The following is a 23,132-nucleotide window of genomic DNA, read 5'->3' on the forward strand; positions in this document are numbered from 1 at the left end:
GAAACCGGGATAAGAAGTATATATTCAGTAGTGTCCTGGTTTATTTTAGCGTACTCAAGCTAAAATAACTGGTTTCTCATAACTGTGATAACAAAGTTTTTTTAAATTGGTAAATTATGTTAAATGTCACAAATACAAACAACAGTTTTGTTTTATGTTTTTTTTTTAAATGGGACGTACGGTAACTGTTATACTGAAGGCTAAAAGAATAGTATGATTTACAGAGAGATGCTAAATTTTTCTGCTTGGTGCAGCTTTTTCTCTGGCATGTAGCACTTTTTCCCCCCTAAAACAATTTAAAAACACCTCACCTAACCTCATCATTGCAACAAAAATATACCATATAACTACAACTATCAAAATTTTATCTCCCGTGTTACTGCTATGCACATAACTAGAGAGAACATCCACGCATTCATTAAGTAAAGCTGCAAAGTCTAATGTAATCCAGTGCAATAGCTTTGCCAGAAATTTTACTTGTACAAAGCTTCTACAGTAAAGTTTTTGCAGTGGTTGTGACATTGGCCCAAAATCTGCTTTATGTTTACTACTGAGGTCAAAGTGGGTGGTGCCAAACTGCATGGCATTTAAAACTGATATTTTATCCCCCTCATATATATGACAGAATATCAGGAAATGAAAAAGCAGATTTGTAAAAGCAGAATTGATGGCATAGCTCAAGTAATTTCACAGGATTTCACAGATGTGGATAATGAAGTGTCAATCAAAATGAAAAGTTTGTTTTTCACCCCCCCACCCCCACCGCCCAAAAAAATCTGCTCATGAATAGGGCTTAAACTGAAATGAAGTCTTGCCAAAACTAACATTTGAAGAAGCTGAGCAGTGACAGAATTTGGCCTGAAATTTTAGCATTCAGCATTCACATATTTCTTTCTGCCATCTGGTTCTTGTGAAGTTGTGAAATTTAAAAAAATCAGCCCAAAATTCTTCTACTTCTAGTTTCATGAGGGTTTAATAGGACTGCAAGGTATGTTTTAAAAACAGAGAAAATAATACAGTACATGTTTTTACAATGATCTGTAAATATTTTATTATTTTCTTATGTTTACTTGATAGCATCCTCTATATTGTAGATTTGAGAGAAATCCAAAGTTGTGTTGAATGACCAAAATTCATGAAAAGAGCCAGGATTGACAATGGCACCCCCTCCTTGTTTTCTTCCCAGCAGCATCTGCTCAGGCTCTTCCAATGTAACTCCTGCTAGCGTGGTGCTGCTCTCGACCTCCTTCTCCACCCTTCCTCCTCCTCCTCTTCTTTCTCCTCTTCCTCCCTTCACAGAGCTGATGCCCAGGTACACTGGCATGTCTGTAGTCTCTTTCTCCCTTTTCCCCCAGCCCCACATTTCTGTCTCCTTTCATTTCCTGCCGTTTGTCCAGTTTTCTCCCCTCCTTCCTCACATTAAGAGAATCATAATAACCATATTCTTCCTTTTTCATGAAGCTGTCCGGCACAGTTTTAGTTATATCCACGCACTGTGCTCTACCAAGATGTGAAATGAACTTAAAACCGTAAGGCCAGTCGTATTGAATCATGCTCAATAAGAAGCAACCTTCCAATGAGTACCACTTTGCATCTGCTATTTCATTTTGTCACATCTGTGACTTTCAAAGAAGCAATGGAAATGGTCACATAATCAATTTATGTGACTTTTTTTCATGCATCCCTAACACTAGTCGAGTACTTCTTCTTCCTCCTCCCTTTCACATTAGTATTTAGTGGACTTCCATGTGGTTTTTCGCTTATTGCTTCTCGGCACCCCCTTTAATTTGTCCTGCTGTATGTCCTAGCTTCTGTTTTTCTGTCACTTTTCTAATCTCTGGGATGCTATTTTCTTTCTCTCCTTGCTGCTTCCTCTGCCCCTTGAAATGTACTTATAGACTATACTGTGTGCCTTTTCGAGTTTCAACTTCCTTGCATAACCTTCTTTCCAATTATCCTCTTGTTCCACACCTCTTATTTTCATGTCACTTCCTCTGCCTCTTCGTCTCAGTAGTACTTCCTTTATTTCTCTATGATTTCTTCCACTGCTTTGCCCTTCTTCAGTTACCACGTTCCCCATTCGCTCCCTTTCCTCTGCTCCTCCCTTTGGTCTCCTGCATCTTGTTTCTCTCGGTACCGTGATGCCCTCCGTTCTCATCTTCCTCCCATTCCCACCCCTAGCTCCCCTTACGCTGTGCTCCCTTATCTATTAATTCTTGTCTCCTCTCTCCTGTCTGATATCTCCTGCCCTGAGGAGTTGTGGTGCATGTGTCTGGTGGTGTGTTTTGACAGACAGGGTCCTGACCTTGTCTCAGACCCAACTGCTACACAGGCTGAGGGATGTGTCAGCCTCACCCTCAGCCACATCTCTCCTTATAAAAAACTCGCAGGGACATGCACATGCAATATAACAGAATCCTGTAAGGCACACACGGGCACACACACACACACACACACAAGCACTTGTGCAGACACACTCGTACGCAAACCCTACACATTATCATTCCCATGTGCATACACGTCCTCCCTGCTCTCTGAAAACTCCCTCTCAGCTGTGCACCAGTTCTGTGTGCAGTGCAGATATGTTCTGATGTTCGCATTTAACACATGCCTCCCTGAGCTGATATGATATTTCAGTTAAACATAAATGAAGCAACTGTGGCAACCATAGCATAAGTACGTTCCATGCCCGACACATTGATATTATGGTTGCAGGTATACAAATGTATGTTCTTTTAAAAGGCTTATGCTAAATTAAAGTGCTAGACTGCAAACACTCTTCAGATTGGAACTTGAAGAAATGCTTCAAAGTTTGTCTTTCTATATACAGTATATAAACTGTATGTAAACTGCAGAAGTCTTTACCTACTCCTCATTTCTTTATATTTTGCTTCCAAGAAGCCTGACTTCCTTGGACGTTTTTGAAAAGTGTTTGAACACTTGGTTAAGCCACTTAACACTGACCTGCCTAGTTCAAGCATCACAAAGGCTCCTTACACAAAGGGACGAACCAGTTCTGTGTCTCTACATAACAGACAACTCGGTAAAAGACGGATCTTAAATTCTATCTTTAGTCACTTTGTTACTAGTTGCCTGTTATGAACAATATCTGAAAGTCATATCCTTCAGAAATAGTGTTTAGTGAAGCCTAATCAGAAATGGTTTCAGTGGAAGGGCGGCTGTCAAGAAGCCATTTTTAAGGAAGGGAAACAGGGAGGAAAGGCTGAGGCGTGCTAAATTACACAAGAACTGGACTGAAAATCAGTAGCAAAAAGTCTTATAGTGATGAATCCAAATTTTACATTTTTGATTCAGGTACAACACTGAGTGTATACAGCCAGATTCTGTTTTTGCCTTAAATACTGTATTTCCAAGTATGTTTGCACATATTTCAATAAGTCGCTGCACCTATATTCCATTTTCCTATCAAAGTACGGAGAAACGAGGGGTGGCTCAAGACTTTTGCAAACTATTATAGTTTGTAGGCTGTTTTTATTAGCACACTGTCTGTTAGAAGACGTCAACATAGATTTTATTCTCTTTACCTACTTTTATTTTTCCTTCATTCTCTAATCAAGCATGTTAGTAGCCAGCAACTGTTAATCTGTCACTTACTCGTGTGTGTGTGTGTGTGGTGTGTGTGTGTGTGTGTGTGTGTGTGTGTGTGTGTGTGTGTGTGTGTGTGTGTGTGTGTGTGTGTGTGTGTGTGCGCGCGCGTGCGTGCGTGCCTGTATGTGTGCATGTGCGTGCTTTTGTGGTTTGTGTGTTACATGCAAGGAAAAAAAAAAAGTTTCCTTCAGGATAAAGCCATCAGCAGTGAGAGCCTATTGAGCTCGCTCCTCTTTAGACCCCCCATGGTGGGAAAGGATGAGACAGTCCAGTTGGCCAAGTGTGCGTGTATTCATATCTTGGATAAAGAAAAAAAAAAAATCATTCAAGGTGAAACAACAATTGTGTATCAGTCGCAAGGCTATTGTGTGAGTCGGTGGCACACTCAAATAGATAGGATTGGCACTGAGCCTCAGACATTTCTGATGCACATCAGAGCGATCACATCGGGGGTCTTTATGAATGCTTCTCCATATCCTTTCTCCCCTCTCGATATTCTTATTTTTGCTTCCTCTGTCCTGGCAGTTCCTACTTATATCATGGCTCAAGATAAAGAGTACCTGATTCTGCCATTTACCTGTGTCTGCTGCATGGGATTAAAAAGAACACTCTCTGATGACTGCCTCTCTTTTTCTTCGCAGGCAATGTGGCTACAGTAAAGCTTCTCAAGAGGGAGATGAGGAACTTTACTTCCAGTGTAAGTGGCAAAAGCAATGATTATATTATACAGTATCAGTGTCTGTGTATAAACTGTGTGAGATAGGAGGTGGAATGTGAAAAAAGGGGCTTTGTCTTTTCCTGTTCCAGTGCTGGAATGCATGTGAACACACACGTTCTCATGCATTACAGATGACTTTTGAGGCATTAAGTAGCAACACAGCCTTAATTCGCAATTCTGAGTGCATGCCTAGCCAACTCTGAGCACACTGACACACTCCATTAGGTGGTGTGTGCGTGGTTGAGTTTGAGGGGAGAGATTGAAATCAGGAGGAGGAGGAGGAAGATAAAGAGCCGGAGATGAGGGGAGGAAAAAGGGGGAAAAAAAGAGGGTAAAATCCCGAGAACAAGGCAGGCGGGCAGCAGCAGAGATTGTGCTTCAAAGCAGAACAGTAAATGTTGTTGTTTTTACAAGGTTGTAAATGCCTCTTTTCTAACCTCTGGTCACAAAGCTCTTAATAGTTTTTTGTTTGACAGTGACAGACTGAAAGAAGTTTGACATATCTGCTCCTGTTTGTGTATGGGTTTGCCTGTCAGTGCTTGCTAATTGGGTGGGTGTGTGTGTGTGTGTGTGTGTACGTGTGTGTGTTTTATAGTTTTCTTGTGTGTGTGTATGCATGGAGAGTTTTTTTTTTTTGTTCTTAATTTGTGTGTGAATGCGCAAGCATGTGCCCGTGCTCATTTGCGTTGTTTAATCTCCCAGCATACTGAGCCCTCTAGAGAGGTTTGGAGCACTATGTCTGATGAATAATGAGCCGAAGCCATGCGAATGGGAATTAAATCTTCTCAAACAAAGACATGCCAACAGCTGACAAGCACGTAATATACACAAACACACCGAAACATTTTTGGCCTGCTTTGCAGAGGCGCACACACCTTTCTTTGTAAAACTTGGACACTCATATAAACATTTTGTTCTCATTATTCAACACAAAAGCCTGTTTTCTGTTCCATGAATGCAGACCCAGTGCAGCATACTCTGCTGTTCCTGCAGGTCTGCTTTGTCCAAGTGCTGGAAGCGTGCAAAGTAGGGAGCGTGATGATTTTTTTTTTTCTCCCATCTGTTTGCCTGCCAGACTCTTAAAACACATTCTATGACCATATATTAATGCAGGAGGACGGGGGGAGAGAGAAAAAGCCAACAAATGAGCGTGTGAGTAATAAAGTAGAGGAAGAAGGAGGGGAAAAGGAGGGGAAATGAGTGAGTGAGTGAAGAGTGCAGTAAGAGGTTTGAGGAATGGAGTGTGATGAGGTGAACTAGCAGAGAAGACTCACCATAAGTGACACTGCTCAGAATATTAGTTTTATGTCAGAGTATGTGACCTAGAAATATGCAGTACACGGGAGGCATGGCGGGAGGAGAAAAGGCTCATGACTCATCTGCGGTCTCCATAAATGACCAGTTTGGGATACCATCCACAGTCTGCACGTAAGAGAGACGGCAAGAAGAAGTGTCTAGGGAAACGAGTGGAGAAAGATAGTAAGAAATGTGTGTCCTGTTGTCTAGAAGGAATGAAAATATTTGTGATTATGTTTCAGTTTCCTCTCAAGCGCTCATGGCAGTAACTCAGTACAACCTGAATCTAATCAGCCAATGAAGTGCATGAACATAAAAAGCTAAATGCTGTAAAGGCAACATGCTAACACAAAGCCAGTTTTGAATTAACTTTGGAAAGTGATGCTCAAGCTGCATGTTTGCTGACTCCAATCATACAGCCAAAGCTCAGTTTAGAGTAACAACGCAGACATGAAGAGGCTTACAGCATTAATAATGACAGAAATGTTGCCATTTTCTACAATACTCGCTGCTCTAAAATACTTAAATGCTAAAAGAAAGATTAAGTCTTTACTGGGGTAAGGATTTGTGCTGGTGTGTGCTTAATGTTGCGTTGTTATCTGGAAATCATGTGACCATTTCAGGCAACATTGCAGAAAAGATGCACATAGTTACCATGACATCGCCCGTTGGTTTCTGAAGCACTGTTTTGAAGCCTTGAAATGAGCGTTTCCACCGTCACCATCTCAGAGGCAAAAAAACAGATGTAACAAGGAGGGGCGGGTCTGACTGTGAAACTCTGCACTCATTGGGTAATGACGCGCAATTCACAAGTCGTAAGCCACAGATAATCCTCTATTTTGAAACATGGTATGACCGAGATTTACAAAATGGGCCCAAAATGAGTGACTGGGCACATAAATCCAGTAGGAACGTGTTTACAGGGGTCAAAACAGAAATCTGTTTTCTCATAGACACAAAGTCTCTTTTTGCAACCACTAGTATCACCATCTGGTGCCCTTCAGAAACCAGGTTTAAGGCTCCTCTGCGTTGGCTTCATTTTTCTGAACCAGAAGCTATGTCCATGTTTTATACTGTCTGTGGGAATCATACAGAATTAAAGACTTGAAATGTAATGAATGGCTCCCTACAACGATAAATTAAAGTGTTAGTTTTTAAAAGGTACGAGTAATATGTAACAATCCTTTTTCTGAAGGTAAAAATGGCTGTGTGTGTGTGTGTGCCTGCTGTTTAACTGGTTTTAAAGCAACCTGCAGTCAAGACCATTCGATCTTAAAATCAGTCCAAGGCTTGAATCAAAAAGGTTTAATTTGCTTCATAAGTGTACTTGCGGCTGTGTTAGCCAGTGTGTGTGCACACAAACACACACACACACACACAGAACCATATCAGCGTGTGTGTTCGTTCGCTCAAGAAAGCGTGTTTGTGGCGGATCAATAAGCCGTTTTGAGGCAGCCAGTATAGTTTCCCTCAGGTCAATCTGGAACTGTAATCACATTCAGAGCCTCAGTCATGCTTTTGGGAGAACTACCGGGCCTTTTCCTGGAAGATTAGCCTTAAAGTGTAGTAACAGGAGTCAAAGGTCATCTGGTTGAGAGCCATAATGCACTGGTTAATGGTCATTGACTATCTGCTGGCAAGTTTATTTTCTTGCTGTTGGTATTCAGTAAATACAACAGGCATTTAGCTGATGAAGAAAACTAAGGCTCATTGAGAAACCCAGTAGTGTTTATTTTGTTGTGTACAGTCAAATAGTTGGGGTCAATATCCCTTTCATTTCTAAATGTCAGCTAAAATTTCCAATTGTTGTGTCTCATTAGTCTCACAGTAGTGATTTTGTGGAGGCCGCTGAAAGAAATAAGGCAATGTGTGTGGGACTGGATATGACAAAGAAAAATTATTAATTTTGAATTCAGAATCCAGGTTTCTATTTTGATAAATACTAAACCCCGTTATTGTATATTACCATGCTCTGTAGTCCAAAACACATCACTTTATAACTTACAGGGTTTTTTTTTTTTTATTATTAAATATTGTGGTTTTATTTTTTTTTTTTTTTTTTCAACCCACAGTGTAAAACTTCCAACAAAGGAGCGAGGCGACTGTAAATACTGTGTGACTGGAGTTTCTCTGCATCAGCATTTTTAAGTCTATTATTCTTGTCCCAGTTTCTGACTGAAGATTGTGTTTTGGTTGTGAGTCTGCTGCGTTGCGTGTGTGTTAGAGAGATAACATTTTGAAAAGACAAAAACCCTCGTGGAAGAGCCTTGTGATCTAAATAAAGCCTGGTGGAGGAAACGCAGTAAGACTTGAGCACTCGAAGCCTTCTGATCTTTGTCTCCCAGGAGTTTGCAAGGTCACAACAAATAAAACGGAAAGTAAGACGAGTTATGAAGTACATGTTTTTGGGGTTTTTTTAATAAAACGACTGATCCCAAAAATAATCTCTTTGCATTTTGGGTTATATTTGGTTATTGTAAACCTTGAAAAACTGGCTAAGAACTGCGATATTTACGTAACCCTACACTTATATAGAGTTTGATAGGAGAAGGCTTTTCAGCATTTTCAAACATCAATGATAAAACTCTGGCATTGATTTCAGGCTGTAGATCAAAGAGCAAAGCCTTCTTCCCAGACACAACATTTTGGCCTAATGTTCAACTATCATACACAGAAAGAGTCTCTCTTGAAGGAGGCAGACACAGCAATTCCTCCACTGATGGTAGCCTCAATAGAGCACAAAGCAATGCAGACTTCAGAAATGCTTTGCTTTGTGTTGAGAGCGAGGTGCAGCCAGTCTGAGAGTGTTTCTTTCTTTATATCTAATGCGGATGTGTTGCTGCTGGGTTCTTCAGACTTCACAAGAAATGTGCACAATAAACTATGTCATGTCTTATAAAGTGTGGAAAAGTCATGTCTCATTTTACACCGGCTATATAAAATAGTTGTCTTATGGTATTATTCCTGTGTGTATATATACTCCTGCAGTTAAGATCCCCACTCGGAGGACCTACATTGACCCTGAGACTTGCGAAGACCTGCTTCAGGCTGTACATGCCTTTGCCAAAGAGCTGGACAACTCGAGCATCAAGATCGAGAGAATTGTGCACACAGGTACTTGGTTATACACAAGAAAGTCAGCAACAGCTTCTACTAAACTCTCCGTCCCAGAGATGGTGGAGGAGTTCGCTGCTCTGTGAAAGTGTGTGTGGGCTAATATTTCAGCAATTTTAGAATTTCTCATTGTAGAGCCATCCCATTAAAGCCAAAACAGGGGTAAAAAATCACAACATGGGAACTTCTCTGAGCCCAAGTTAAAGATTTAGGAGAAGTAGGAGGTTGTTCTGTGGTTTCAGCCATTATTCGGAGCCAAGCATCTGCAATATGTTGGAGTATCACCATGCTGAATAACATATAGAGGGAGTGGTTTTGGAGGAAAGCATGCTGCCATTCAGGCGAGGTGTTTTTAAGGAAGACATAGCTTATTTTGGCACGACAATGCTAAACTATATTCTTTATATATATACAGGAGCATGGTTCTGCAGTACCAGTTACGTTTCACAGTTTCCTCATTTCAAATGTTGTCTTTGTACTATTTTGGTTTAATAAGACATATGAAATATTCAATGCATTATGCATCAAATAACTGGCTCTGTTTTATTTATAGTTTGTACAGCATGCCAGCTAAATCAGGATATAATCAAACGTAGTGCCCCCCACCAAATCCGATCAATGCAAACCCAATCTTAAACCATTCATTTTTCCAAATATGGTAAGCAGGGATGGTAAAAAATAAATTGCCAAAAAAGCCCAAAGTGTCAGTGACTTTCCACAGGCAGCTCAGTGTCTTGTTGGACTTTCTGTGAACTCGCTTTGAGACTGAATTGAAAACCAGTTCAGTCAAATTTTGCAACTCACGGATCTTTGCCAAAATTGTGCTCCACTATTGTTGCTGTTGTATTTGGCTCTAGTTGATGCTTCAGTGTTTCACCTGCGCCCTACCCCATCTTTGATCTCTCTTTGATCCCTTTGTATTTCATCTTTTTCTCTCAATGTCATCACTGTTTCTTCCCAACATGAGTAATATTTCTTCATCTGTGTCTGCCTTTCGCTCTGTCCCCCTCAGTCTAACCCTTACTCATTTCTTCTCACTTTCTTTTGATGGCTTTTCTTCCTCTGTGCTCTCTCTTTGTGCATACATTGATACTGATTACTGATCATGACCTCTGTTCGTCCCCCCCCAGGTGACTTTGGGGAGGTGTGTCGTGGCTGCCTGAAGCTGCCCAGTAAGAGGGAGCTACCTGTGGCCATAAAGACGTTAAGGGCCGGTTGCTCTGACAAGCAGCGCCGATCCTTTCTTAGCGAGGCTGGCATTCTTGGGCAATTTGACCATGCTAACATAATCCGGCTGGAGGGCGTCATCACCACTGGTAAGAACGGAGGGAGAAAGGGATACTGGGCCGAAAGAAGGAACTGAAAGGTAGTTTAGGACTAAGGGGATACCACTGGGAAAAGAATGGGAGAACAAAGGAAAGTGGGTGAAGATGAAAAGAAGCATAGAGTGTGTGTGTGTGTGTGTGTGTGTGTGTGTGGGGGGGGGGGGGGGGGGGGGGGGGGCTTAGGAATCCAAGGATCAGGGAAGAAATGATACAGTTTGACCAGCTCAACTGTCAAAGGAAGTAAGGTTGAAAAAGGGGTAATTGGAATGTGAGCATTTTAAAATCACATGCAGAGAGGGTAAAAGGGAGGAGCAAAGGACAGGAGACTAAAGGATTGCAAGGAGAGCTAAGATACTCCGGATACTTCAATAACTCACACATGGAGGGGGTCAGCGCTTACAGCGAACAGGGCAAGAGAGGAGGATGGTACAAGAAGACAAGTTTGAAAAGGAGAGAGCAGGGTGGATAGATGGATGCCTTAGCTAGCAGCGGTAAAAGCTACATCAAGGCCTATTTTCTGCTGACAGATAGCAATTGAGGTCCAAGAGCGAAAACAGGATGGAAGGACGGTGGAAAAAAAAAACTTGAAGGGAGGAGACTGAAGAAAGAGACATGAGAGACAGAGAAGATGAGGTAGAGGTTAATGGGAATGGCAGGTGTAGGGAGAAGCTTTAAGGAGTTTGTGAAGTTTTCGTTACTGCCGCTGCAATGCTTTTGGTGGTGTTGTGTGTGTGTGTGTGTGTGTGTGTGTGTGTGTGTGTGTGTGTGTGTGTGTGTGTGTGTGTGTGTGTGTGTGTGTGTGTATGTGTGGGCACAGTGCCCCAGCACACTCTGTGCTCAGTAGGATGGCAGCAGATGTGCAGGGTACAGTAATTGGTGCTAGAGACCCAGCGGGGCCCTGAGATGCACTCCAATCCCTCCCACCATCATATGCACACATACACACGTTCATCGAAAACCCACATACACACTCTTCCCCCCCCCCCCCCCCCCCCCCCCACACACACACACACACAAAGGCTGTCCCATATGCTCACTTTTTCTTTACCATCACCGACACGCACACACACACCTGCTTTCCTGCCTCCTCACTTGGCATGAAATCACAAATCTTTGCACACAAACAGTACACACCCACCCACGCCCACATGCTGTTAGACTACAAATCACCTGTTTTACATCACTTACCCCTCCCACCCACCCACCTGATTTTCATTTAGTCCCCCTTCCATCCGTCCAACACACCTCACTCACCTGCAACCATCACCTGCCTACATCACCTGCCTTGCCCTCGCTCTTTACTAATCTTTCTATTGAGAATTTAGAGCCACACGTCGGCTGCCTCTTTTACTTTGCACCTCTTCGTGCTTCTCTTTTTTTTATTTAGCCACTAAACAGGATTATAAAAAGTACAATAATGTGATTTGATATTACCCAAGTTAAAATAGAAGAAATACATAGTGATAATAAGATACAATTACTCCAATAAATGGATGCTTAATGGAGTTACTATTTGAACCTAATATAACCGTTAGCCAACAAAAAGTGGGAGTAACAGAAAAAATTCAGTGTGGGAGAGTTGGAAAAGCTGGTAGCAGGACGACAAAACAGAGACGGGCTGTCAAATAACCACAAAAAAATATTTTTTTTTACTGCTCAGCCATCATTTCAGTGAGTATTATGGCATATTTCATAATTGGTTATGACAGCTTTTTTTTTTCCTCCCTACAAGAAAATGTGCCATTGTTCCTGCTTAGTAAGTGGACGTCTAATGTTTGACTAGCCTTTGCTTTCCTGTCTCAGTACGGACTGATGCGGTTTCACCAAAGAGTAGAGCCAAAGTTTTAAATGGCAGCAAAGGTCGAGAATTTGCTTTTGGACAGAAGAGTGCCGTCTGTGTCACACACCGTTTCTGCTTCCCTCTCAGTATTTGCAGACATACGTGACATCCTTTGATTCTACCAGGTCCGTGGTTGTAGCTGAATGTCTCGCTCATTCCAGCCCTGCGCAAGCCCGTTCAACCACAGACTCATTATCCAGCTCGTTTTAATTACACGATGGCTGGCAAATTATGGCAGGATCTCTGGCCCACAGTTCCCACAGTGTAGTCGGTAACCTTTTCAAATAACTTCCTAAAAGTGTAGTAATCCTGGCAAACTAGGAACTGGGGATTTTACAGTGCCAATTTTTCATTTTTTGTAATATGCCTGCATAAGCTGTCAAGACTGATCAGACTAGTAGAATATGTATTTTTAGATGTACAGTTGTTTACATATCTGTCAAGGCTTATCCTATCTGTTTCAACCTCCCACAATCCTTTCCTCCTTTCGTCCCTCTTCCAACAACTGCAGTCTTATTTTCATTTTCCTCTTCTGTGCACTTCATAGCACTACTGGATCCCTGCCATCTGTGCCTTGGCACAGTATGTGTGTGAGCATGCATGCATCTTTTGTGCACATGTATATTGTATATGACCGTGCAAGCTCGGGCTGTGTGTGTCTGTGTGTATTGCTGTGCGCAGTTAGAGTTTGCGTGAGTGAGCGTTTCAGGGTCGTTAAACTTGCTTAGACAGCCAGGGCAGCACACAGGTTCTCCTGGCTTCAGTACAGTTCACCGAGTGAAGAATGGCTTTGCACAGTGCCTGCCAAGCAGACTAGACTCACTTTATTCCCTCCCTTTTCCTCCATGTCTCTATTACCATGCTATTGCTTTACTTCTTCCCTTGATTTTCACAAATTTATCCCACTCGCTCATATATGTACTCTGTGTTTCTCCAGGAAACACCATGATGATCATAGTGGAGTGCATGTCTAACGGATCCTTGGATTCATTCCTTAGGGTAAGTGCTATTATTATGCATTTATTTTAAATGTATATCCCAATGCCCATTATTTTAACAAAATTACTCATTATTATCCTCTGTTTTCAAGCAGCTGCACAAACAACACGTTTGCTCTACTAGTCCTAAATATACTGTTAATCTAATATGGTCCTGGGGCAGCAATTGTTGTGCTTATTACAGTAATAAGGGAAACATAGCATAATTAACTGCACAAATGGAGTGTTTCTGCTCAAAGCTGCTGTAAGCTTCTGTAAACTGTTACCGTGCCCCTCTGCTCTGTGAACCACTTCAATGTGGTTTCTAACTATATGAATTAATGGCCTGTTTGTTTTTATTCTCCAAATAAAGGTTTTCAGCTCAGCAAGCACAACATTGTAAAGCAGGAGTAGATGTGCTTTTTTTTTTTTTTCCCCTCTCACCCTCTCCACAATCTTCTCTCCCACCTCTTCTTTCTTTTTTTCCTTCTGTAACCTCAGAAACATGAAGGCCAGTTGAGTATAATGCAGTTGATGGATATGCTGGCTGGAGTGGCGTCGGGGATGAAGTACCTCACCGAAATGGGCTTTGTCCACAAACGGCTCGCCGCACACAAGGTAAGGGAGCAGGTGGGAGTAGATGATAAAGGGCAGGTATGGTGTGATGAACAGTATGTCGTGTGCTATAATGAGTTTCTGCAGACCACAATTTGTTCTTGTCTGCAAATATCTTTGCAATCATTCGCCTGTAGGTTTTTATTGAAAGACTACATGAAGCTGAAAATGAGACAAAACTGTCAAAATCATTTTGTCACACGTGTGAGTTTTTTTGTTCCTGTTGTTTGTTTGTTTGTTTCAGATGCAGTGGTCATGTTGCGGAAAATCAAAACATTTGTTCTTGTAAACAATCAATTGTCCCTGGTGCGATAAGAGCTTTGCCCACCGGGGTAGTGAGGCCTCATACTGTGAGCATTTCCTCTCCAAATGTAAGCCATGTTAATCAGTCTGTTTTCCTAATCTCAGGTGCTGGTTAACTCCAACCTTGGCTGCAAGGTATCTGGCTTCAGACCGCTTCAGGAGGATAAAATAGAGGCCATCTACACCACACTGGTAAGATGATTTTTCTCATGAATATTTTTTCCTTAATAAGTCTGATCAAATGAAAATTACCACATCACATGTTATGTCAAGTTCAGGTGAGGTCACACGAGCTTTGAGATGGGGGAGAAATCCAGCGCTTTGTTTCTATGGTTATTTTAGGATTTCAGTCGCGGTGAACCCAATCTCCTAACAATTCCTTTGATCTGCTGGAAATATGCTCAAAGCTTTTCAAAGAGAATATTAAAGCTTTACTTTGGTGAAATCTCCACACCCTTTTTTACGTCTCGTCTTACCTCTCCTGTTCTGTCCTCCAGCATGGGGGGAAAAGTGTGGTGCTGTGGAGCGCTCCAGAGGCCATCCAGTACCATCGCTTCTCCTCTGCCTCAGATGTCTGGAGCTTTGGCATCGTCATGTGGGAGGTCATGTCCTATGGCGAGAGACCCTACTGGGATATGGGCAACCAGGATGTAAGTGGAGAGAGGGACAGGAGGGTGCTTCACACTTCATCTCTCCAGCCATTCCTATTATTCTCCATATTCCTTGCTCCAATTTTTATATTAATTTTCTGCACTTTTGCACCCTCCCTCCCTCTTTTGCCTCATTCTCTTTTCTTTTATCAATGAATTTTCCACCCATGCCCAGCATGCATCTTATTAAAAGAAAGCCAAGAAGCCACAGTACCTCTGAGAGCTTTTGCAGGGCCTAAGTCCCCCTCTTTAAGTCTGCATCAGCTCCATGACCAATCCTGTTTTCTCTTAAGGATGCACTGACCCCCTTCTAGTGGCTACTGCCTATCCCTGACTGCCATCCTGCTATTAAGTGTTGAAAATCTCTCAGAAAATAGTCAGCTTATTTCAAGAAATGTAAAGCACTATTTGAGGGAAGTGACTGTCCGGTTAATAGGACCCTGCCGCCACCAGCAACCAGTTATTTAAAAGTCATTGTGGGTGGTCCCATTTTTCTTGTTACTCCTTCTTCTTTGTCCTTCAAAAAAAACAGTTTTTATTTTCCCCTTTTTAAGGATGTCATGCCTCTGAAGTGCAGCTGAAAGCAGGATGCAGAGACAACAGACAGCAGGCACTTGCGATTCTTTTTAGTGAAGCCAGCAACACTCCAGACATTATTCTTCGCCATGCTAATGCCCTCTCAAATTAATTTCACCATAAAGACACTTTATGCAGGCAGGTACTTGTAAAGCCACCGATTACTTGCATGTTCCATTTTTGAATGTCCAAAATTAATATGCATGAGTTATTCAGCAAGCACAAGAATAGGTCGCTTTTTATACTCTTTGTTAGTGGCCTTTTATAAAGCTGGAGAAAGTTTCATCTCAGCCTGGTTTATATTATCAAACTTTCCAATTGAGAGGGCAAAGGTCAAGCTTGTAGAGCGCCAGGGATATTAATCCACTTTAAATTGATACATTATATCATAACGGAATTGTTGGTCGACCTGTCCACCTGTGATCCGTCGTGCCCTTTACCTACCGGCTCTGATTAAATGGAAAATGTCAAATGCTGAAAAGCATTTTATGAATGCTCTTTACTGAGATAGAAGCTTAAGGGACTGAGAGGACGGTGGAGTGAGGAAGTGGGTGGCAGGGTAGGTAGAGAGAAGAGGGTGTTTTAGGAATTAATGCTGCTGATGGATGTCATTTTTGTGATTATTTTCAGACTTTATTGCCTCCTTTCAGGAGATTGTGTTTCTTTGAGTGGTTGCGATGGAGGATATAGTGAAAGGAAATCTCTCGTGGGGTGTTTGAGTGAATGGTTTTTAATAGGGGACAACATTAGGCTGATGGAGCAGTAAAGATCATCGAGAAAGTCTGGAAAGGTGCTTTCAGGCTCTACTGTTTGAAGGCAGTAAGCTTGCACAGGCCTGGGTGAAAAATGCTGAGCTGAAATTAAACATTGTCTAAGATTTGATAGTTTATCTACGGGGGAGTGTTTAAGAAAGCAGTGACTTTTATGGAGTGTTTGTTTCATTGTTCTGATGTTTCTGGTATTTCAAACTTGCCTGGTTTTATTTTATAAGTCCTACAGCATATTGTATTATAGGGAATGAAAAAAGTGATGAATTTTTCTGGTGAGGAGCCAAGCTACCGTGAGACCCCATTAAGAACTGTGTGAAGCACAATAAGTGACAGTGAATATCCTGCTGAACGACCTCTCGGTCTGCATACAGCATCACTTGGTTGTGATGGAATCCTTGTCTCTCTATGCTTACATATTTGCTGTACAGTTTTGGAGCTTTTTTATTGTGACTACATAATGTATTCCGCTCATATTAGATTGACAATATAGCTGTGAAATTGTGTTTATATTACAATTGGTGCAGATTTGCAAGTCAATTTTAGATTTCAAGCCATACAGTGGAACATTCCAGGTAGTGTGATTATTAACTACTCTAATTTCTATAAGGCTTCTATTCTTGGCAACTAAGCAAGGGGAAAAGGTTTTAAGCATCTTATTGAACTTTTAAAGTAGGACAAAACTTTTCCACATCCTCATTCACCTCTCCCACTCTGCCCTACCACTCAGACATGCTCTTTAAGAATGTATCCAATTATACCACAAGTACTGGAAAATCCCCAAACTAATTTCTAATCTGATATTATTGATTTCCTCTTTCTGTGTGTAGGTGATAAAGGCCATCGAGGACGGTTTCAGGCTGCCGGCTCCGGTTAACTGCCCTCCACATCTCCATCAGCTCATGTTGGATTGTTGGCAGAAAGAGAGGACAGAGAGGCCCAGCTTCAGCCAGATCCACTCGGCCCTCAGCAAGAGCATTCGCTCACCTGATGGCATCGGTTCCTCCACACTGGCACGAAGGTGCAGTCACATGACAGAGGTATTATATATTAATTTCTAGAAAATAGTATCTCCGAGCCTTAATAATCTTTTCTCCCACTCTAGAACCCTGAGTTCATCCATTACACTAGCAGACAGGCCTCTCCCCACCTTCCCATCCTTTAACTCTGTTGGAGAGTGGCTGGATGCAGTAGACATGGGCCGATACAAAGACAACTTCACCGCCGCGGGATACTGCTACTTGGAGTCTGTGGCACGAATGACTGTACAGTGAGTAGTTTTGTGCAGTTCTGACTGCGTGACCTTTTCATTATATTGTTTTTTAAACTGAAGGGTAGCTTAGTAAAAGAATAAGGGCACAGATCAATGAGGAGCGCAGGCGATTCATTTTAGTTAAATATGGCACTCGCTATGTTGGCCACTGCCAAACAAACTTGACAAAACCCCCCACCCTTAGTCATGAAGAACAAGAGTTGCTTATTTACAGTTCTGAGTAGTAACTGTAAAGGATTTTCTAATAATTTTGTAAAAGCCTCAAAAGTGTCAAACTGACCCAGTGAACTCTAAGATTAAGCCCTTAATCTGAGTCTGAAATGACGTCTTTCCTATCTGAGCTCAGGGATGTGTGTCAGAGAGTTGCATCAGCCATATCTAAGACAGAGACATTTGTGCTGAATTAATATAAAGATGCAAACGAATAAACTTAAGAAATTGGAAATGGCATTCCTTAAACGAGTCTTCAGCCTCGTTCTCCTTGATATCAAGATTGCTACGGAAAAAGTCTCCTTGGTGTCCTTGCTGTTAGAGGAAACCTGGTCATAACAAGACTTTCATAACAGTAATGCTTTTTTTAGCATTATAGCTACTAATTGCACATCAGCATTTTGACATTTGGGGTTAGTGTGTTCACTGTCTTAGCAGGCTTTTTTTTTATTTTTAATTTGTACATTCTTGCTTGCTTGTGAAAAAATAATTTCACACACACACACACACACACACACACACACACACACACACACACACACACACACACACACACACACACACACACACACACACAGACACACACACACACACACACACACAAAATAGAACCTGTCTGACAAAGTGAAGCATCATCTCACATGATGCCACGATCTAAAGAAATTCAAGAACAGATGAGAAAGTTGCTGACGTCTGTCAGTCTGGAAAGGTTTATAAGACATTTGTAAGGCATTGGGACTCAGCAAATTGTGGTAAGAGCCATTACAAATGGAGAAAACAGTGGTGAACCTTACCTGGAGTGGCCAACCTACCAAGAGCACAGCACTCATCCAGGAGGTCACAAAAGGAACCCAGAACAACATCTAAAGAACTGCAGGCCTCACTTACCTCAGTTAAGGTCGGTGTTTGTGATTCAACAAGAAGAAAGAGACTGGGCCAAAATGGCATCCATGGGAGAGCACTGCTGCTGACCAAACGCAGCATTTCATAAAAAAAAAAAAAAGAACATACCTGCTTTGCTGCTTTGGGATCTGGATGATTTGCCATATTTATTGGAACCAAGTCTGCTTTCTACCAAAAATCCTGAAGGTGAATGTTGGACCACCAGTTCATGCCAAAACACACCAGCAACTCCACCCATGAATGGCTCAAAAAAGAACAAAATGAAAGTTTTGGAGTGGCCTACTCAAAGTCCGGACTTAGATCAGTCTGAGATGCTTTGAGCATGAACAGCTGGTTTAAAGTCATGCCAAAAATCCTCCAATGTGGCTGAAAAACAATTCGTCAAAGAAGAGTGGGCCAAAATTCCAGCTTCACCAAGTGCCACACTTTTTTGGAAAAAATGACTGCCCCATTATGGGTGAGGAACCACATATGGTAACTACACTGACCTTGAGTTGCAACATAAAAATGAAAAAAATTTGAAACACACATGTAAAAAAAAAAAGTCCTTTTGTATGGTCCAATAACACTCTAGGGTTGAAATGTTGAATTTCCATGTATTTCAATGAGTGCCCAATAAAGCATTAAAATCTGTTTGAAGTATCTAAGTGTGACAAATGTGAACAAAAATCATCAGGAAGGTGGCAGATACTTTTTTCACAGCATGTGTTCATTTAAATAGGTTTACAGTTATACAGTTAGACTAAGTAATGTATAAATGAGTAATAACATTTTTAAGTAACTTGCCAGAAAAAATTTTAAATGCAAAAATCCCCAGCCTCTGACGTGTCATCTTTAAAAACAAAACAAAAAAAAATCAAACCACATGTTCTGATCTTGGTAACTCTTGTTTCCACAGAGATGTACTGAGCCTTGGCATCACTTCCCTGGAGCACCAGAAGCTGATACTGGCTGCCATCCAGACTCTGAGAGCCCAGGTCATCCAAATGCACGGGCGTGGTGTGCAGGTCTAAACAGTCGACCCAGCTAGTCTCACTGCTGCTGCAAATCCTTAAATGTGTGCAGACGGATGATGGCGTGGAGAAGAGGAGAAGAGAGAGAGAGAGAGAGCTCTTCCATACATAAAGATAGATGAGCAGATCTTTCAGCTAGCTGCACTCCTCTATTTACTCCTCCTTCCCACACTTCCTCATGCCTTCCTGTATTCCATCCTTTCTCTTTTCAATGAGTCTCCCTTGGAGACAGTTGTCAGTTGTGACAGTATTTATGTCATAACTGGGGGACGGCAGAGGAGTGATGTCATGCAACTTTTTATGACCTCTATCTGCACTTTGACCTTCAACACCTGCGTCGGCTCCATCCTACTGGTTCTAGATCAGTCCATAAAGACAAATTAAATGTCTCTGTCTGAAGCTGAACTCTGAATTGTGGGAGAGACGCGCACAACGATTTTGAACTAGAACTTTGAAGACACGTGAACATTTGGGGTGAAATTTCCCTTTAGAACATTAATTCAGTAAAAACAAGATATATTCTCAATGACGGGAACTATTTTACTGGCCTTGGGACAAACAACGCCTCAGAACTAGCACATCTGATTTCACATCAAACAGGAACTGATTTAATATGAAGGTACAGAATCACATCATGGACCGTCAAAGCTGATCTCATATCAGGCGGTAAGGAAACAAAAATGGATGGAATGTAACTTACGGTTTCGAAGCAGCAGGTTAGGAAGACCGTGCTGTCCACGTTAGTGGAGTTAGAGGTTAGATGAAGCCTCAAAATGGCGAGGCTTCCCTGTAGTGCTATATACGTTATATAAAGTTTGCTCATGGCATGAACGGAGCTAAAGTAAAGTATTTGTGTTGATATGCCGCTCTTTCAGCAGGGGTATCAGCATTCATTTATCCTGTTTGGGACTACTGATGGCGAAACAAATGCTGCAGGATGAAATTGTAAAGCAAAGGTTTGAAAATGTGTTTTTTGAGTGTTCATGAATTTGTTGTACGTCACTGTCTGTTTCGCTTCTCCTAACTATATTTTCTTTATTCCCTATATCTTTCTCTTCTTCTCCATGCTTCCTGTGTGCATTTAAAGCTTGAATTGTTACCTTTAGTTTACTGGATTTCATCTGGATAACACAATCCTCCTTTCCAAAGGCTCTCACTGCAATGTTTCTTACTCTGTATAGGACTCGGGCCGTCTCTGGAAGGTGGTCCGATTTTAGATATTTATCCATATTTATTTATGTTTACAGACTGCAACACGAACCTCTCCAGAGAGGATGTTAGGATGGTTTATTTAAACTTAAGTATTTAAAAAAAAAATGATTAAGCAAAGCAGCCGTCTTGTTTCGTTTATGTTGACTTATTATGACTGTGCGTTTGTACCTGAACAAATTATTTTGTACAAAAGGAAGTGAGAGGAATGCTGGAGGATTTTTACTGTCGCACACAGTATCTGTGTATTTCTATACGCTGGATTTGCTACAGTTGATTTTACATTCAGTACCATTAGATTTGCTGTAAACATTACAGTGTGTGTGTGTGTGTGTGTGTGTGTGTGTGTGTGTGTGTGTGTGTGTGTGTGTGTGTGTGTTGCAGTATGGATACAGTATTACAGGACATCAAAGATGTTTTTTTTCCTTTGGTTGCTATTGGATTGTCATGTTTAGTTTTATGTTGCTGTTAATCTCATGCTCTATCATGATACGTGGTTGCACTTTTTTCCATTTAACTCCCAGAATTCTCTCTGTACAGTAACCCAGCCTTTGCATTTTCTACCCAATTCCAATGTAGGAGATTCGGTGGAGGAGGAAATTTATTTGGGGCATTACAGATTCACAATAGAAGGTGGAAAAATGTGACTGGAATAAAGTAAACGATTTCTATTTGGTAAAAATTTCCCTCCTTGTACGCTCCTTTTGTCAAATGAAACGTCCTTAGAGAAACACATTAAACATATCCAAAAATACGCACATGGCCCCTTTTACGCAGACACACAAGACTACAAAGACAGACACAAGCACCAACACAGAACCTAAACCTTGTCACCACAATGAATGAAACCGGAGATGTTTCCCTCTCTACCCCCCCCAATCTGTTGCTGTGACCATTATATGTTTAATACTGTAAATATGTATTTGAAAATGCTAAATCTATTTTTATAATTTGTTTGAAGAACAATGTGTTGAATATAATATCTGCTCACTGTGTAAGGGTTTTATTTGTTTGACTTTAGGGCAATAGCCAAGAAACTCTGGTGTTTGGAATTTACAACTGGAAAAAAAAAAGTTTCTTTTTTTTGTTAGTTTTTAATGATTTTTACCCGTTAGGAGAAAATCTGATGGCTGTTGCAATATCGAAATGTGTTATTAAAAAACCTCCAATACAAGCAATTTTTTTTTTCTTCCTTGTCTTTCGTGTTAAATTCAAGTTTAAATTGGATAAACTTAGCCCAGCTGATTTTAAAAAATGAGCTTTCTTTAAACTCTTGAAATGATTATGTGGGGAAATCTCAGTAGATCAGCAGTTTCTGGAACACTCAGACCAGCCTGTTTGGCACCAGCAACTATGCAACTTTCTGAGTCACTTAAATGAGGAAAAGAATCACTTAGAAATAAGTCACATAATTTGTTTTGTGAGCACCAGCAGATTTTTCTTTGTGTGCAGGCTGTAATCTGCTGAGCTGTGCTGCTACTCCTTTGAATTCAACAAAATACTCTTAACTAACCAAACTAACCATTTTAGCCTGCACTCAACTGCCCGGTATTTTCATGCAACCTTTCAGGAACACAAAATTAGTATAGTGAACATGTCACAGGGTTTCCTTCTCAAATAACTCCATTGTTACTGTTGCTGTCACTGGAAGCAACACCAGGCTGCAGCGCCCTAATAATTAACTCATTCAGTATTAATATGCACTAACCTGCCTATCAGATTTAATTAGTCATTAACAGAATTTTATTCCAATGTGTAGGATTATATCTGCAATAACTTCATATCAGCCAATAATATGGCCCCAGCTGTACCACATAGTACAGTATTGCAGGATCAGTATCGTAATATTAATTTTAATAGAAATGGTGCTTTTGGACATCTTAATATGTAAGACTAGGATCTAAAAGTTTCATTAATAATGAACGCGTGACTTTATGCGTCAGATAGTGTAGTCCACACTGAATGCTTACAGTAAGTAAATGATCTCTAGAACAGTTAGTTCTGTTAATTAGAGATGATTCAGCAGAATATTTAGGGACCACGCCCCTAAATATTCCCCTTCTGATCTACGTCTATGGATACTTACCTTTCTGCACTCTTGTTTGTTTTTTAGTGCTGGAAGTGACACACCATGTTACTAAACTTTACAGCATTCATAATCCATTGTGAAGCAAATGAAGTCTCAAATCAAAATCATTACAGACCTCCTTCTCTCAGCCTATCAATCGAGGATGGTTTCAGTCAGCCCCAGCAGATCCTCTCCACACCATTCCATTAAGACCAGCGCAGCTTTCCTTTGCCCAGGTTGCCATCAAATGTCATCAGAACAGGAACCATCAGGCAGGAAAATTAGGCCTGTATGCAGTCCGATGCCCCAATCATTTGTATCTGCTAGCTAAGCTCTCTTTACTCCAACCAAGATTTCAGTTTCCTCTTTCCTGCTTCTTCACCACTCCCAGAAGCGAGTTTCCAGGAGCAGTGGCTTACCTCAAGTCGTTGCTGCTCCCAATGTTAACCTGCAGTATGAAAAAAAGAAGACTCCGGGGTTCACACTGCAAGAAAAGGAAAATTGAAACCATCTTCTCTCAGGTCAAGGTCGCAGCAGCATCACTGTCTGTGACCACCATCTGCCCTCCAGTAAAGCCCTGGGAGAAGAGCCTGCTATTGAACTACTGCGCAAATGGCACAGAGTTTAGCAGTTCAACGCCATCCTTTCCCCTCCTCCTCATCTCCA

General features: G+C 41.3%; 1 protein-coding gene across 1 annotated transcript; it reads left to right on the forward strand.

Moving 5' to 3' along the window:
* Positions 1–1,157: 1,157 nt before the first annotated feature.
* Positions 1,158–21,524, forward strand: LOC115775445 (ephrin type-A receptor 4a-like). Its single transcript, XM_030722982.1, has 11 exons — positions 1,158–1,312; positions 4,251–4,306; positions 8,612–8,737; positions 9,868–10,053; positions 12,840–12,901; positions 13,381–13,497; positions 13,903–13,989; positions 14,295–14,447; positions 16,621–16,811; positions 16,896–17,060; positions 19,075–21,524. The coding sequence occupies exons 1-11, from the start codon at positions 1,158–1,160 to the stop codon at positions 19,187–19,189; spliced, it is 1,413 nt and encodes a 470-aa protein (XP_030578842.1). The 3' UTR covers positions 19,190–21,524.
* Positions 21,525–23,132: the final 1,608 nt, after the last annotated feature.

This window comes from Archocentrus centrarchus, unplaced genomic scaffold (assembly GCF_007364275.1).
Source record: "Archocentrus centrarchus isolate MPI-CPG fArcCen1 unplaced genomic scaffold, fArcCen1 scaffold_135_ctg1, whole genome shotgun sequence".
In the NCBI taxonomy this organism is placed as follows: domain Eukaryota; kingdom Metazoa; phylum Chordata; class Actinopteri; order Cichliformes; family Cichlidae; genus Archocentrus; species Archocentrus centrarchus.